The 18769-nt window shown below is 34.9% G+C and overlaps 2 protein-coding genes across 3 annotated transcripts in view; one reads left to right on the forward strand and one right to left on the reverse strand.

Moving 5' to 3' along the window:
- Positions 1 to 450: 450 nt before the first annotated feature.
- Positions 451 to 9326, reverse strand: LOC111465172 (protein HLB1-like). 2 transcript variants are annotated; one of them, XM_023109484.1, is made up of 15 exons: positions 9021 to 9326; positions 8596 to 8936; positions 6499 to 6630; positions 5609 to 5678; positions 5150 to 5263; positions 4679 to 4762; positions 3731 to 3781; positions 3513 to 3542; positions 3326 to 3388; positions 3154 to 3219; positions 2828 to 2956; positions 2646 to 2681; positions 2039 to 2158; positions 1736 to 1924; positions 451 to 835 (listed from the first exon to the last, which is right to left on the reverse strand). In XM_023109484.1, exons 1-15 carry the CDS (start codon positions 9138 to 9140, stop codon positions 725 to 727), a joined length of 1656 nt encoding a protein of 551 aa, XP_022965252.1. In that variant the 5' UTR covers positions 9141 to 9326; the 3' UTR covers positions 451 to 724. The 2 variants fall into 2 exon arrangements, with proteins under 2 accessions (XP_022965252.1, XP_022965251.1); XM_023109483.1 differs by having other exon boundaries at positions 8596 to 9326.
- An 8409-nt stretch (positions 9327 to 17735) lies between these two features.
- The window catches only part of LOC111465256 (methionine gamma-lyase-like), a 2795-nt gene continuing 1761 nt past the window's right edge, over positions 17736 to 18769 (forward strand). Inside the window, exon 1 of the mRNA XM_023109608.1 lies at positions 17736 to 18553. Within this exon, the coding sequence (XP_022965376.1) occupies positions 17785 to 18553 (769 nt within the window). The 5' untranslated portion in view covers positions 17736 to 17784. The remainder of the gene's footprint in view (positions 18554 to 18769) is intronic.

An 18769-nucleotide genomic window follows, 5' to 3' on the forward strand; every position in this document is an offset into this window, starting at 1 on the left:
TTTTTTTTTTTTTTTTTTTTTTTTTTTTTTTTTTTTTTTTTTTTTTTTTTTGATGAGCTAAAATGAAACAAATTTGAAAGTTTCATGATTAAAATAAATATTTATGAAGTTTAAAGACTAAAGAACAACATTTTTGTTATAAAATTTAATAATTGCAAGAATAGAAGATCGAATCACTAGTATGGTAATCAATATCTTTATGTACTGAAATATGCTCGAATTTAGGGAAGTGAAATAAATGGCCTACGTACTTGCAAAACCAAAGCCCTCCTATGCAACCAATCAGAAACATCTCTCTTTTTAACGACTCAATCTTCGAACTTTAAACTTTCAAATACAATAATTTTTTGACCTGAATGAAACGGGTTCAAATCATGGTGACCTCCTACCTAAGATTTAATATCTTATAAATTTCATCGACAACCAAACATAATAGGTGCATGAAGCTGACCGAGACATTCACAAATATATATAAAAATACAATGAAAATACCTGAAGGGTCCAAAACGGTACCCACTTGTGCGTTCTGTTAACAAGCGACATGTACATAGATTATTATGCACTGAAAAGGAGATCTGACAAGAGAAACATGTTCTAAGCACTGGAAAGCAACCCAAAATTGTGTGTTTCAATCTATGGAAATGAGTACTCAATCTAATGTGAATAAACATCATATAGACATCAAGATAATATCACGAAAACATTTTTGCGTACTTGGTAATGATCAACCTGCTATGATGCCAGCTAAAACCTCGTTCTTCCCTCGGGCATAGATCGTGTAAACTAATCTAATTGCATCAAGCCATCCATCGAGCGCGTCCCACGAGTCAGCAACCTGCAGAATTAACAAGGTGATCGTGCATACAAGTTGATAATTATGGGTCAAATAGTGCATGCATTGTGTTCCCTCAAACAAAGGATGTGGTACAATGAAAGCTGTAACTGTGGGAATATCCACGTGAACAGTGCACTCCACTCTAATAGTAGTTACACGAACACATCAGACATGATAATCTTTCAGATTTGGTAAAAACTGATGGGTTGGATGATCTTGTTACTTGGGAATTACGGATCTCCACGTTGGTATGATATTGTCCACTTTGAGAATTCGCTCTCATGACTTTTGCTTTGGTTTTGGTTTCTCCAAAAGGCCTTATACCAATAGAGATGTATTCCTTATAGACTCATGATCATTCCCTTAATTAGTCAATGTGGGACTCCCTTCCAACAATCCTCCCCTCGAACAAAGTACACTATAGAGCCTCCCCTGAGGCCTATGAAGCCCTCGAACAGTCTCTCCTTAATTGAGGCTCGACTCTTTTCTCTGGAGCCCTCTAACAAACTACACCATTTGTTCGATACTTGAGTCACTTTTGACTACACTTTCTTGGTCCCAACTTCTTTGTTCAATATTTGAGGATAATATTGACATGACTAAGTTAAGGTCATCGCTCTAGTACCATGTTAGGAATTATGAATCTCTACAATTCTATGATATTGTCCACTTTGAGTATTAGCTTTCATGGCTTTGCTTTTGGTTTCCTCAAAAGGTCTCGTACCAATGAAGATGTGTTCCTTACTTATAAACCAATGATTATTTTCTTAATTAGTCAATGTAGGACTCTCTCCCAACAATCCTCGACAGTAACTCCAGTGGATTAGGAATTTTCCGCACTTTTGTAATTTTATACTATCAATCAAATTTTTTATGCAAATGCCGCTAGAATATGCTCACCAAGAAAATTTGTCCATGGATTGTGTCGATGCAGAGCCCGGCACCAGGTGGTAAAGTTAGATCTGCACATGCTGAAACAGAGACAATATCTGGAATTTCTACTTTCATTGTCCTGTCGCCATTCAAAGTACTTCCAGATCTTCCCAAAAGAGTAGGGGATGTTTGTATTTGTTCCCCGCCTATGTTAAGCTGAAAGATGATGGGCCATGGGTAGTTTAATATCAGTTTCAACCAAATCACATAAAAGCACTTATCTTACATGGTTAACTGATAAAAAGAAGAAAATAGATAAATAAATTGTACCTTTTGCAATACATCATGATTTAGAAAAAATTGTGAACGTTTCCAATCACCGTGAGGAGCAAATGGTCTCCCAACCGGAGGTGCAGTCAGGTATCCAACTTTTAGATAGGGTAACGGCAGCTGTCAAAAAGTCGAGTTCCATTAAGTTCATTGCACCAAAATATATTTCCAGATCAAGGGATAACACTGAAAAGTCATTTCAAAAGCACACGTGCATCTGAATATAAGATGAGTCCGAATTTACAAGGTACGGATTTCTTGGAAACTTCAAAAATATAGTAAAATGCTTGAACATGACATATCATGCCCTGCATTTTAACTGTTAAAGTAGTCTTCATTGATAAAGTAAAACATGAAACTTAAAACCATGCATGCCCCAACTGTTGATCACATTATAGGCTTAATATGGAATCAATTATGAAATTGACAGCTTCATTTATTTATGAACTTTGTACAGATCTTTCGCATCTTCCCATTAAAAGACCAAGACAACGCATATTAAACTAAACCATAAAAACAATACAGATAACTGACTGGTTTATATTGAACAAATAATAGAACAAAAGACGTGGTCAATTGTGATGCACATTATTTGAGAAGAACTAACCATTGAACGAACCAACCGCAAGGCACTGCTGTAAACCTATTAAAAACAAACATCAAAATTTTAATTGAAGCTTGTATGTGAAGAATAAAATTGTATATTAAGAAAAGAAGAGGTGGAAGAATGGTTATTACATCAAGCCCAACAACATGGAAATTATTCGAAACAAAAAGTACTGGGCTTACAGAGTAACTTGGTTTTAGAGCATGCGCAGCTGCAATATAAATTGCAGATTGGCTGTACAACTCATTAGGGGAAACATCCTTAACAGTTCCTGTGCCACCAGTCCGCAATGTGTCCTCAGCTAGTCCATACTATAGATGCCAGAAATGAGTTAAGATTTGAGCAAATTTATATATCTGATCTGTAATCAAGACTTAAGTCTTCCACAGAACTTAAGAAGCTCCTAAATATAGCTACAACACAAGTTGATGAACTTATTCTAAATGTGGCGCATTAAACAGATGTAAGGTCATGTAATTTCCTCACATGCGGCAGGTAAAAGACTCACCAGAACAGTACCAAGGTTGTAGATTGCTCGATGAAAATCAAATTGCAACTGTATAGCAGCACGGAACTGCAATGGAAGAAAACGGAGCAATCAAGGCATAGAATGGAACCGTAAGTTTTAAGCAAAATGCTGCAATTATTTAGTATTTAAATGTTTCAAATAATAGTGTTACCTTACTGATAGCTGTTTTTACAATTGTCGGCTTTTCTCGTGCTGGCACAATCGCACTGAGTTCCTGAAATGGATCGTGATGTTCTATAAAAAGAAATTTCTTACACACAATATTTAATTTCATACGTGGAGGTGAGCAAAAGAGACTTTCAAAACGAAGATCAATCTAATGTGAAAAACAGAAGTACCTGTAGAGCAAGCCCCCAATTATTTAGCGCCTGAAATTGATCCAAAAAGAGTTAACCTTAAGGTATTTGCAAAAAAAACATTCAAAAGCTTCATTTGAAGTTATAGAGGCTTACAATAGAATCAATTTCACAAAAAAGAACACATTGTAAAGGAAGAAGAAAGTCCCAGAGAAAAATTTAATCACAAATGGGTTTTCTAGCAATTTCTTGAGATGTACCTGGGGACTATTCCAGTTGAGTTGTACAGCTTTTTCATAATTTCTGGTAGCCTGAAAGATAGAATATTGGAATGATTAGTTCGTAATAATGGGTTCTTTTTGTTTTTTGTTTTTTTTTGTTTTGTTTTTTTTTTTTTTTTTTTTTTTGAAAGGAATGAAATTACAAAAGAGGGAGATGAAGAAAAGAAAAAAATGATTACTCAAAATTAGATAAATAAGAATATTAGAAGTGGAAACAAAAAAGTAGGTACAGAAAACAAGCAGTTCTTTTTCCTCTTTTCATTTTTCTTTTCTATAGTTTTTTTAGTCTGAAATATGTTATTCATGTCCAGACTATGTATGAACAATTTTTTAGGATGGACTTTCACAAGTTCCATTCAGTCCCTCCATTATCGCCAACATCATCACTCTAATATAAAGGAAGCACCTGTATATTTTGTTTTACCGACATTTCAAAATTTTCAGCACAGAGTTGATAATGAAGTATAATTAGACCTTTTAAACAATTCACAGCCTAAATGATTCTTTTGAAAGAAAAGGAAAATTCCTTTTCTTTTAAAATCTTTTAAGTGTTTCGGCAGGGATCCAAACTTTCATCGTATAAAGGAGTCTACTGATGCCTTCACCAAGTCATAAAATTGAAGATATAAAATTAAGGAACAATAGAATATTTGATAAAAGAAAACATTTCACCAAAAAGAGATGAAAATAACACAAAATAGAGAAGGCCTAGAGTGTCCATTGAATCACGCAATCACATTAGCACAGTAAATAGTCGAATTTTTTATCCCGGAGAAAAGTGTTGATATATATGACCCAGAAAAGATGGTGCCCATTCATTCCAGTCATGGACATTTCCGAATTCCAAACGATATATATACATTAGGGGTGGAAATTTTTTTTCCAAACACGTAATGACAAAAAACCACTAGGGATGGAAGTATAAACCTGCTTCCACAGTTCTTCAGCCTCCTTTGTACGACCACGCATTTTGGCACGATCAGAGATTGCAATAGCCCAATTATAAAAAGCCTGGGATGCAATCCAAATACATAAAATCATTAAGACAGCACTAAAGATAAATTTTGCAGGTCATGTGAAAAATCCATACAAATATTTTCTAACTCTGCCAGTACCAAGAATAAAAGAAGGCCTACTTTGAACCATGGTTTATCAAAACCCAAGCAAGAATACATAATTACTAATGTGAAAAATGAGCCCAAGAAAAACTCATTTTGATCAGTCTTGAAAAAAGAACAACAAAATAACTAATCTGAATACGTTCATTTCTGGCAGATTCAATATTAGACGCTCTACAAAGTTTGTAGATCTTTTCCTTCTTTTTTTTTTCGATCTGTCACATTTTTGGCAACAGCATCCTGAGTAATATAAGTGTAAAAAGGTTTTTCTTTTACATACATCATGAAGTGTTGGGCAAAGACGGGTAGCCTCATCGTACTTTTTACAAGCCTCTTCAAGCAACGCATCTTTAGAAGGTGAAGTGGAATCTGGACTAACATTGTCTGCACTCTCCTGCAACACCCGATTAATTTTGTTTATTGTGATATTGCTTATAACAGAATGAAATATCAGTACATTTTGTAGTGTATTGTTATAACAAAATTTTACTTCTCTATGCGAAGAAAACTAAATGTTTCATTTCATTTTATATCCATGTTACATAAAATATTGACACTATGTACTGGAAGGTCTCAGCTAAGTTGTGATATATTTTATACCAAACACATAAATTCAATTGAGTTGAAATTTTTTTAATGATTCGTCAATAATCTCTCCCTGCCCTCCAACCTTATTGATCAAGAAATAGAAGGGAATAAAAAAACCAGTTTTCAAAATAAAATATATAAAGTCTCAGACCTGGAGGACCAAAGCCCAATTGTATAGAGCATCATAATCTTGACCATTTCTCTCAATTGCACTCGCATACCTGCAATATTTAAATGGAAAATAGATGCTTAGAAACAGAGGGTTTCTGAAGGAGTGCAAATATTTTTTAAGAAAGAAATGGATTCTCTGTTCCTGATAAGAAATAAATATACAATATACTTTATCAATAATATCATGAACAAAGGCAAAAATTAGTTCTTGATCTTTCTTTTATTTTTAACTTTTCATATTTTCCAAAAGGTCTATTGATAACCCTGCCAACATTAAGAACAATTCAAGGGGGGAAAATGTGAACCATAGTGAGATCTACCCTCCTACAATTATCTCCAAGCAGACAACCCAAGATATTTTGAGGTGATTGCCTTTCATCTCACCTATGCCATATGTGCTTTGCACTTAGGCGTGCCCCTTTCGAAAACGGTAAAAGGGTAAGCTGGATTCTATTATGTGGCCACCTAACTGGGATGTAAATATTCTATAATCAGTTTCTCAACTCTAAATGTTATAAAAATCAGTTAATCCAGTACTGTTTTGCATAAAAAGTAATAAAAATACCCATGATTATTAATATAGATATAAATATGTATATATATGGTATTATATATTGTCTTCTTTACTAACCATCATGCATGCAAGAGTTTAGTTATTATTTATTTATTTATTTATTATTATTATTATTATTTTGGTTGTAGTGAAAATCCCATGACACAATTAGAGATTAAACACAAGCTCCTATTGGAAGAAAAGGGGAAGTACAACTGGGCCCTTATTTCAATAGGAATCCAAGTCTAGGTCACCAGAAGTATTAAGAGATGTAGTTGATGGACAACTACAAGGTACAAAAAGTATAGTGATGATACCTCCTAGCAGCAAATGTGAGAATCCTTTGGCGAGAACGGCCCTCTTCATCAACACCTGTAACACTGTTGATCAACTCCATGGCAGCTCTGCTCTGTTCAGAATAAGGCTGATGTGGACTATCTTGATTAAGACTGCAAATTCATACAGTAAAGCAAAAAATTAAAGAAAGAATATAGCTATTGAGACAAAAGTTGATAACAGCATTATTGTTTTGAATAGAAATTAAACACTCCACTAAAAATAGTGAGCCTTTTCAAATTCACACCAAAATCAAATGGAAAGAATGAAAAAAAAAAAACAAATAGATTAGTTTGCAAAATGAAACGGACAGGAGTATCCATAAATGTATTGATTCATTCCAAAAATGAGTTATAGCGCACCTAAAAGTGAAGCTACAGGCTGATGATGGAATAAAGAGAAAATGTAAAAGATACGCTATTATTGCGAGAAAAGGATGGTGTTAAGAAACCAAGATTGCGATAGGAATGCTATTAAGGTATTGTTGAGATATTAAGGGTATATTGGTGATTAGTTAGGGAGGTTGTTATGGTATTTGGTTTTGAGTAGACGGAGGGGGAAAAAAGGAAGTCAAAGAATTGTTTAGATGGTTTTAGGCTTGAGTTAGGGTTCTCAAGAGAGGGTAGGTTCCAAGTACCTCGAATACTTGGATTATCTTCTAGCTCTTATCTTTTATATTTCAATCATTTTAGTTCTATTTGGGTTCTATTATATTGTCATTCATAAAAATGCATTAGTAAAAAGATCTGAATAAACATATAATGTTGACTATTGACTAGGGGCGTTAGTGGTTCAGGTTGGGTTACTTTTGAGCCCAAACCAAAACCCAACTGCAAGATATATGTCTTTTCTAAAGTTAATCAAACCAAGCACGTTCGGTGTAAAAATTGAGCAGGCCAAACAGATAACAGGTCAGTTGATCATTTCAGTAAACCGGTTTCAAGGTTGATCCAAAGTATATAAAAAAAGAACAAAATTAAAACTCTTTCCTACAAAATGAACAATCTCAAAAGCCTAATTGGGATTTTTGTTAAGTTAATACCCAAGGATTTTTGTTAATGGGCAAAGTGCAATTGGAAAATTAGCCATATAATCCAATTTGATCAGGAATCTACAAAATTGAAACGAAACTCCAGTTTCCTACCACCTTATAAAAGCCTATTTTATCTTATCCAAAAATAAAATGAAGGCCTATTTGGGTACAAATGGAATCACCAAAATTTGAAGTCACAGAATCCAATTTCATAGCAACATAAAAAAGTTTTATGGGAGTATAGCACGTTTTAGGATAATGTATTCCAGGAAAGAAATAAGTCTATTCATGGGTCGGATTGGGTCAGTTCGAAGCAACTTTCAGATTTAACAAATATTTGGGGCGAACTGAATGGTGAATGTGAACAGCCAGATTATACACACGAGTTCAGTCCTATAGAATTGGATAGGGTGATTCGGGTTTGCTAACATGCAAGACAAAAAGCCTAGTAGAGAAGCCATTTTATTTGATTTCAGAACCTAGACAGGCATTCCTAACAAATTAGAAATTGGGACAGGTGGTGGAGAGTACAACAACTGGAGCCTTAGAACATCAAAATACGATGAATAGTTCCCCACAGCAATCAATCGTTCAAAGCCATCAGTGTATCTTACCCTTCTAGCAAGAAAAACAAAGACGGACCCCTTAAAGGAAAACAAATGCTCTAGACAGTTTGGGAGTGTCGGCTCAAGAGAAATCTTGCAGGCACCAACAAGCGAGCTCGTTGGAAACTTTTGATCGACTTTGACTTTCGGAAATTGACTTGTTCAAATGAGAGTCATTTGATTTTGATGCCTAAACTAGTTTTCCTTGAAAGAAACTACCTCATAACATTTTTTTAATAGAAAAATAGGTATTCAAGCTTGAGAGAACTGTCGCAACATCTCTCTCCCTCTAACAGAAGTAATCACTTGATGAAAAAATCAGGTTGAGCATTGAGCATTCAATTTCAAATAATTGAAGATTATACTGCATTATTATCAAGCATTCAATCACCAATCAACCATATTCAGTATCCTCAAGTAATCAAAGCAAGATTGCAAACCTGTAACCGGAGTTCGCCTCCGGCTTCTCGCCTTCAGATTCGTTAAGGCTGTCGTTACCATCTTCAACTTTCAATCCATTCAGCAACTCTCTCATTGTAAATGTTCGGCTTCCTTCGTCTTTACGCAGCGCGGGTTGCGAGTTCTCGGCGCCGTTGGATGAGATCGAGGTTCCTTTAGGCTCTTCAAACCTCGGATCTGTAACATCCGTCACTACCTGTAATTCGATGGACTCCGATAACTGTTTCCTGGGAGAATCCAGCTCCGATTGAGGCTCCGAGTCTGCTACTCCATTGACTGATTCCGATTCGCGCTCTTGTTGTAATTCAGCTGTGGGAATTACCATCTCCAATTGAGGCTCCAAGTCGGCTACTCCATTAACTGATTCCGATTCGCGTTCTTGTTGTAATTCAGCTGTGGGAACCACATCTGCTGTGGATTCCGGCTCTGATTTGGATTCACCAATTTGATTTGATTCTACCGAAATGTGTGGTTCGATTTCGATTCCGTTCTGCAAATTATTAGGTTCCTCGGGAATCGGCGACATGGTGAAGTGTCGAACAGGAAGGGCAGGATTGAAGCGAGGTTCCGGAAAACCAGCAGATTGAAGATCCGTCAAGAACGAAACTGAAAGTCCAAAGAGAAAATGCCGAATTACTCCGCCATGAATGAGTGACACAAGTAGCTTAGGTAACTACATCCCAAATTTTGCCTCAAATACTAATTATGTTTATGATAATGAATGTTAGATTATCAATTTCATCTCAAATTAAATTGGTCTCTATATTATATGATTAGTTGATGAAGATTTGAACATAGTAACCATATGATATAAAATTTATTTTTATGGTTCATTTCTCGTATATCCAACGATACAATACGGTCAGTCACATTGTGATAGATTCTTCAAATAATTTATTTTTCTTTACCCTAGTCATATGCTCGTAACTCAAAAGGACTTGGGATCGTATTAGAGATGCCCATTTAACCGAGACTAATTTATTCTCTTTTACCTTAGTCATATGCTCATCACTCAAAAGGACTCGGGATCGTGATTAGAGATGTCCATTTGACCAAGGCGGAAATTTTCCATTTAGACGGAGAATGGAGAAGGTAGTGGAGAAAAATTTCTCCGATAATTAGGGTTGGGAACGAGATTATATTCTCGTCTCCATTCCCGTCCCCGTCTCTATCATACTTAATATAAATATAAATACATTTTCAAGAAGAGATTTTCTATAAATATATCAAGTTGAGATGGATTTTAGTCTTTTACATTCCAATGTGTATTTGATGAACATTCGTTAAAACATAATTGTGATGTCCCATATTGGTTGGGGAAGAGAACAAACTACCCTTTATGAGGGTGTGAAAACCTTCCCTTAATAGACGCGTTTTAAAGCCTTAAGGGGAAGCTGTCCTGGATCTGGACGCCTTTTAAAGCTCAAAAAGGAAAGCCCAAGGGGAAGTTGTCCTGGATCTGGACGCGTTTTATAGCCTTGAGGGAAAGGCCAAAGACTACACTTTATAAGGGTGTGAAAACTTTCTCCTAATAGACGCTTTAACCCTTTATAAACCACCCTTTATAAGGGTGTGAAAACCTTCTCCTAATAGACGCTGTAAGAATCTAAACTTTGAGAGAAAGCCCGAGAGAGAAATCTCAAAAACTCAAAAGCCCCTCAAAGGAAAGGACAATTCAAAAGCCCCTCAAGGAAAGCTCAAAAGCTCAAAAATGACGATTCAAGAGCCCCTCAAGAGAAAGCTCAAAAGCTCAAAAAGAACCATTCAAAAGCTCCTGAATCTAAGCCTTGAGGGGAAGCCCGAAAGAGAAAGCTCAAAAGCTCGCCCGAAAGGGAAAGCTCAAAAGCTCACCCGAGAGGGAAAAGCTCAAAGAGGACAAGAAGGGAAAGCCCAAAGAGGACAAGAGGATAAAATCTGCTAGCGGTGGATCTAGACGAGTTTTAAAGCCTTGAGAGGAAGCCCGAAAGGGAATAAAATCTGCTAGCGGTGGATCTGGACGCGTTTTAAAGCCTTGAGAGGAAGCCCGAAAGGGAATAAAATCTGCTATCGGTGGATCTGGACGCGTTTTAAAGCCTTGAGAGGAAGCCCGAAAGGGAAAGCCCAAAGAGGACAATATCTACTAGCGGTGAAAGGGAAAGCCCAAAGAGGACAATATCAAGAGGACAATATCTACTGGTGGATCTAGGACAAGAGAAGGGAAAGCCCAAAGAGGACAATATCTGCTTGCGGTGGATCTAGGGCGGTGGATCTAGGACAAGAGAACAATATCTACTTGCGGTGGATCTAGGACAAGAGGACAATATCTACTAGCGGTGAAAGGGAAAGCCCAGAGGACGATATCTACTTGCGGTGGATCTAGGACAGGAGGACAATATCTACTAGCGGTGAAAGGGAAAGCCCAAAGGACAATATCTGCTTGCGGTGGATCTAGGACAAGAGGACAATATTTGCTTGCGGTGGATCTAGGACAAGAGGACAATATTTGCTTGCGGTGGATCTAGGACAAGAGGACAATATCTGCTTGCGGAGGATCTAGGGCAAGAGGACAATATCTACGGTGAATTTAGAGCAAGAGGACAATATATCTATTAGCAGTGGATATGGGAAAGCCCAAAGAGGACAAGAGAACAATATCTGCTAGCGGTGGATCTGGACGCGTTTTGAAGCCTTGAGGGGAAGCCCGAAAGGGAAAGCCCAAAGAGAACATTATCTGCTAACGGTGGATCTGGACGCGTTTTAAAGCCTTGAGAGGAACCCTGAAAGTGAAGCCCAAAGAGAACAATATCTGCTAGTGAAAGGGAAAGCCCAAAGAGAACAATATCTGCTAGCGGTAGATCTGGGGCGTTACAGTAATGTTGGAAAATATTGACAGTAACTATGTTTTGTTCACGGATACTTTGAACAACCCAACTAAGGTTTCTAAATTGCGACAATTTTTTGGGCGTTGGATACTGGTCGTACAAGTCAAAATCATCAAATTTGAACATTTCTCGCGATAATATGTTTAATTCTCAATTTCTCGTCTATTGTCACTATATAAAAAATGTATACTAGAAATCTGTTGAATCCGATTTAAAACATTAGGGTCGATAGGTTCGAGGAGTCAAAGAGACACACTTAAAATTTGTTAGGTTTGAATCTTATTATTGACATTTAATAAATTTAAATAATTGGAAGTACTAGAAGTTTTTTTCCTTCTCCCTTTTTAGCGCAAGAATGCCCCACTATTAATACATTTAAATAACTATTCCACTTCTACATGAATCTATCTATTGACTTCGACATTTTGCTCAAACATTAAAGTCGGTATATTCGAGAGGTTAAAGAGACAGACTTGAGCTTTTGCTGATATTATCACCAGTATTCGATACTGGGTCATTCATAGCATTACTATACCTTCTCTATTCATTGCAGAAAAAGCCCGGGCCCGCTTACGAAAAGTCGAAATGGAAGCGGATCATTGCTCAAAAAGATATTAAGAGAAGTTTAGCCTATTCTACAAAGAAAACTGATTCTTGAACCCCTTTCACGCTCATGTCACGTCGGGGCTCAACCCTGGACAGGCGGTGGAAACTACCCGATGCGATTAATTTTTCGTAAGGATATTGAATAGTAGTTCATCTATTGACTCCGACATTTATTTGAAACATTAAGGTCGATATGTTCGAACGGTTAAAGAGACAGACTTGAAATTTGTTGGGTTTCACCGGCGTAGGTTCGAACCTTGTTGACGTGTTTCACTTCACATATACTTTTTTACTTCTATATGATATGTTCGAGTGGTTAAGAAGACAAACTTAAAATCTGTTGGGTTTCACTTCTCTCACTTTTTACCGGAATAACTTAGAATGCGACTTGAAATCTATTAATCTATTGGGTTTCACCTGTAGGTTCGAACCCTGTTGTCGACGTAACAAATCGACATTTCTCATTAAGGAGACATACTTGAAATCTATTAATTTATTGGGTTTCACATTCGAACCAAGGTTTAAACCATGCTATCTTGACTTCGACATTTCACTAAAACATTAAGGTTGGTATGTTAGAGTGGTTAAAGAGATAGATTTGAAATCTGTTGAGCTGCTGTCGATGCTTTTTCGTTACTCACTTTTTACCTTAATAACTTAGAATGAATAACTATTCCACTTCTATATGAATCTATCTATTGGCTTCGACATTTCTTTGAAGCATTTCTATTAGTATATTTGAGTGGTTAAAGAGGCAGACTTGAAATTTGTTAGGTTTCACTTGTACCCACGTAGGTTCGAATCATATTGTTGACATTTTTTCGCTACTCACTTTTTACCTTAATAACTCAGAATAGTTATTAGGTCGATATGGACTTGAAATTTGTTGGGTTTCAATATTTCTATTGATTATGTGATTTTGTGAGATGTTTAAGTCGATATGTCCGAGTGGTTAAAGGGACAAACTTGAAATCTGTTGGGTTTTACGTGCGCAAGTTTGGACCCTACTGTCCCACTTCTACATGAATCTAGCATTAAGGTCGGTATCTATTCCCCTTTTAACTCCAATTTATGAGGAAATTATTGTGCTTAAAACTTTATAGATAAGGAGGACATGTGGGACATTTTAGCATCATAAAATTATCGTCTCTCTCCTTTCTTTTTCGAGTTGAGTTATGTTCATATTGTTGGATGATGAAAGTCCCACATCGGTTAATTTAGGGAATAGTCATGGGTTTATAATCTAAGAATACACTCTCCATTGGTATGAGGCCTTTTGGAAAGCCCAAAGCAAAGCCATGAGAGCTTATGCTCAAAGTGGACAATATCATACCATTGTGGAGAGTCGTGTTCGTCTAACATGGTATCAGAGGCGTGTTCGTCTAACATGGTATCAGAGCCATGCCCTAAACTTAGCCGATTGACAAATCCTTAAATGTCGAACAAAGGACTCCAAAAGGAGTCAAGCCTCCTCGAAGGTACGAAGGCAGTCAAAAAAATGACTAAGACTCCAAAGGAGTCGAGCCTCGATTAAGAGGAGGCGTGCTTTGTTCGAGGGGAGGTGTTGGATGATGAAAGTCCCACATCGGTTAATTTAGGGAATAGTCATGGGTTTATAATCTAAGAATACACTCTCCATTGGTATGAGGCCTTTTGGAAAGCCCAAAGCAAAGCCATGAGAGCTTATGCTCAAAGTGGACAATATCATACCATTGTGGAGAGTCGTGTTCGTCTAACATGGTATCAGAGCCATGCCCTAAACTTAGCCGTGTCAATAGATTGGCAAATCCTTAAATGTCGAACAAAGGACTCCAAAAGGAGTCAAGCCTCCTCGAAGGTACGAAGGCAGTCAAAAAAATGACTAAGACTCCAAAGGAGTCGAGCCTCGATTAAGAGGAGGCGTGCTTTGTTCGAGGGGAGGTGTTGGATGATGAAAGTCCCACATCGGTTAATTTAGGGAATAGTCATGGGTTTATAATCTAAGAATACACTCTCCATTGGTATGAGGCCTTTTGGAAAGCCCAAAGCAAAGCCATGAGAGCTTATGCTCAAAGTGAACAATATCATACCATTGTGGAGAGTCGTGTTCGTCTAACACATATTCCCAACGAATTTAATGTGATATTGATTTAGTTTTTCAAGATTTGATAATTTAATTAATTATTTTTTAATCCACTCATAAGACCCACTTAAAAAAACATGGTTAGAACTCCCTTCGATACCTTAAAAAAAACAAAAAAAAAATTAGCTCACCAGTTACCGAGTAGGAGATTGAACTGTCAGCAACAAACGATGTTTGAATTGACAACGAATGATCAAAATAATGTTCTTTTTATAAATAACAACATGCAGAAGACTATTGTATCAACTTGTGAAATGGTAATTAATGATCTATTGAGCTATACTCAAACTAACTAACTGATGAAAATTATTTGAACACGTTTTTTTAATAAGTAGTAAGAGATTGAATCATCAACATCAACGTTTGAAATGATAATTAATGATTCATTAAACTATGCTTGAACTGACAATATGATTCGAACACGTTTCGGGAATTCTATTTTTCCTTTAACCTTTTGGATTACGTTACGAACCCTTTTTTAATTTTTTAATTTTGATTGGAGTTTTGTTCTTATCCCTACAAACAACACAAAATCACGTTCCCTTATTCTAATTGGATTAGTGGTTTTAATTCAATTTGATGAATAGACTTCTCAACTGCCACGTGGCGTGGACATTTCAGACGTGTAGCCCTAAGCTGCCTCTCGAAGCTTCTTCGGAATAGTGTGAGGTTTTATTTTTATTATTAATTTTTCACGTTAAATGAAAAATAAAGGTGAACGCCACGTGGTTCCATGGTCCATTTCACCATGTCAGTTTGTCTATATCCATCCGACGGTCAGAGTTTTTACACGTCGGATGCATCGGACAGAGACAAAATTATGTCATTTTGGCCGACAAGGTTCAGAGTTACTCTGCTTAAAAACATTCAAAAAAAAGTTACCGTTAATTTATAACGTAAAAATATAAAATTAAAATATTATTATCTAATTTAAAAAAATACCATGAAATTTCAATATTAATACTATAATTGAAAAAAAAACATTAAAAAAATATTTTTATTGTAGCACCAAAATAGTTCTTGAGCATGCGCGGAATGAAGAGAGCTTTCACTGTTCGTTTAAAAATTTAATATTTAAAATAGAGATAAGAGAAACTAAATATATTTTAGATTGAGAATCGAAAGAATAATAACAAAGGGTATCGAGAAAGACAGAAAAAAGTATGATAGATTGAGAAAGGGAGATGACGGAAAATGGAAGAGCGGAGGTAGATTCTCATTATTATAGTAACAGTAAGATTATCTTTAATCTTCTTTAAATGAATGATATTTTTTTTAACTATACACTAACGGTTTTCTTTAGTTTTGAGATATTAAAGAAAATTTTGAAAATTTATAGGTATTTTTTAACGAGACGCTAACGTTTTCCATCCACGGTAAAAATATTTAGCATTTTTTAATATATATTATATATATATATATAGACACACGTACTTACTTAGTATGTATAATATATTGTTCGTTTAAAATTGATCTTTTGGTTGAGAAGTATGTTTTTTTGCGCAAATTTGAATGTCCGATTGCAAAAGAAGAAGTATATGTCAATTACTGTTAGCTAGGTCGGAGAGATTATTCATATCATATTGGATAATGAACTCGAGCATCGGTCAAAATATTGAAAGTCAAAATTTGATTGGACAATGAAGGCGGCGTGAGGCTCTGATGGGCTAGTATCGTAATTATAATGAAATGCATTACATGGAATTCTAATCCACCAAAATGATTTTCTACCAAATTAATAATATTTAAATAAGGAAAATTAATTATTTTAAAAATGGACGTAATTTAAGTCTTTTTGTTCTTATCTTTCCCGAGAAAAAGTCACCCAAACCAACGTTCCAAAATCTTTTTTTTTTTATTTCTTAATAATTTTTTAATTTAATAAGACATTTTCTTTTAAATACCATTAAAATATATAATTTTTTTTTATCATTACCTTTTGTATACAAATTTATTATTATTTTTAACACTTTTTTTATTTAAACAATTCACTTAAAGAAATATTATAAAAAAATATTAATACTCTTGAAAGCGAAAGAAAATATTAATCTCGAAAATAAAATTTTATTTTATATTTTCAAATATTTATTTGGGACCAGATTCCGAATTTGGATATTAAATTAAATAAATTGTTCTGAATTTGATAATATTTATAAAAAAAATTAAAAAAAATTATATATTTTAAGTTAACAAAATAAATTGCATTTTACCTTTATAAATTACATTTTTTTAATTTCCAGCTGAATTTGAAAACGATTTTTTATTTTAATAGGAGAATCCGGTGTGAAAACATCTCACTAGTAGACACGTTTTCAAAACGGTGAGCATGACGACGATACATAACGGATCAAATCAGACAATATCGATTAATGGTAGTTTGGACTATTAAAAAATAAATAAATAAATAAATTCCTACCAAATTTAAAAACCCAAAACATAATTCTAATTACTTACTAAAGAAGTCTTACTCTAATTCCTTACTATAATTATGATATGCATATCTCTCAGATCTCCCACCCATATTTAGACTGATATTCTTAAAACTCTGTAAATTAAATGTATGTTTTGTTGTAAATTAAATGAAGGTCTCACTAACATATAAAGACAAATGATGTGAATCATTGAAAGTACTGTATTGTATTATAAACGATAACTCGAAAAGATAAAATACTATATTATTAATATCAATGATATAAAATAAATTTGAAACTAAATTAATGTGAATTTAGTTAGCTACTTGAAAATAAATATGTAACGAACGAACTCGATTTTCAAGGCTTAGAAAGGTTGGAACTGTAACTCCAACAATCTACATTTATTAAGACACCTATTTTTAACTGTTCAAGAGGTTAAAAGCACATTTAAATTAAAAAGAACGAGTAATATTAATACTTTAACCTTAAATAATAAATAAATAAATACCACCCGCTTAATTTCATTTTAGTTCTTCTATTTTTAAATATTTAAATTTAGTCCCGTGATTTTAATGAATTTTAAATTTAATTCTTCAAAATTAATTTTTTATTTATTAAAATTAAGAGGGTGAATTTACTCTCTTAAGAATTCTTATTAAATAATAAATGAAATTATAGGATAGGATTAATTTGAGTTATTCAAATTATTTATTTAAATTTTTAATAAAAAAAAAAGTTATCTATTAATTATCAAACATTTAATTAGAATTTACCGGCTCAATTTAAATATATATTTTAAAAATTACTAAAAAAATAAGAAAATATAAAATATAAAAAATTAAGTATATATATTTATTAAATAGTAATAATAATTTCAAATTTTTATAAAAAGAATGTTAATATATATATTTAATTATCTGAATTTAGTTAAATAGTAATAATAATTTCAAAATTTTATAAAAAGAATGTTAATTATTTATTTATTTTTTTTACCAAACTTCAAATTGGTAAAAAAAAAAAAAATGTACAGACCTTAAAAGACGTCCAGATTATTTATTCGGATTTTACCCCTCACCCCCATTTTTTTCTCTATATAAACGCCCTTTCAAAATTTTAAATCCTCACAAAAAAAAAATTAAATTGAAAAATTCTCCTTTTTTTCACTCCATGGCCGAATTGAAGAACCATGGCGTCTGCGGCACAAAAAGATCGGCCTCCGATGAAACCGAGGCGATAAAATTCGATCCTAAGAAATCAATGGCCATGGTTCCGTCTCTCCTCGAGGATCCAGCGGCTGCGATTGCAAACACGCGTCACGAATTCGGCGAACATGGAGGTGTAAACATGTCCATTGAAGCCTCCGCCACATTCACCGTCATGGAACCGGAGACGATGCGGCGGATGTTCGCCGGAGAGCTTGGTCCCGACCGTGATTTCTTTATTTACAGTCGTCATTTCAATCCGACGGTGTTGAATCTCAGCCGTCAGATGGCTGCCCTTGAAGGCACCGCTGCTGCCTACTGCACCTCCAGCGGAATGTCCGCCATCTGCGCCGTCCTCCTCCAACTCCTCGCCAGTGGGGACCACGTCGTGGCGTCTAGAACCCTCTACGGTGGGACCCACGCGTTGCTGGCTCACTTTCTGCCGAGGACTTCGAATATAACGACGTCGTTTGTGGACATAGGTGATTTGGAGGAGGTGGAGAAGGAAATTGTGGAAGGGAAAACGAAGGTGCTTTACTTTGAAGCGGTTTCGAATCCGACTTTGGCGGTGGCGAATATACCGGAACTGTGTCGGATTGGCCATGCAAAGGGGCTCACGGTGGTGGTGGATAACACTTTCACGCCGATGGTTCTGTCGCCGGCGAGGCTCGGTGCTGACGTGGTCGTCCACAGTATTTCCAAGTTCATTAGCGGTGGAGCTGACATCATTGCAGGTACTTTTTTTCATTTTTCTTTCTAATTTTTTGTGTTTAAAATTGATTTAATGGTATAATTTTATTTTATTATTTACTTTTCACCACTAATATTCTATTAAATAATTATTTTACTTTATTTCGAATATATATATATCTATATAAATCCATTTACAAAAAAAAAAAAAAAAAAAAAAAAAAAAAAAAAAAAAAAAAAAAAAAAAAAAAAAAAAAAAA

The sequence above is a fragment of the Cucurbita maxima genome, unplaced genomic scaffold (assembly GCF_002738345.1).
Source record: "Cucurbita maxima cultivar Rimu unplaced genomic scaffold, Cmax_1.0 Cma_Scf00028, whole genome shotgun sequence".
Lineage (NCBI taxonomy): Eukaryota > Viridiplantae > Streptophyta > Magnoliopsida > Cucurbitales > Cucurbitaceae > Cucurbita > Cucurbita maxima.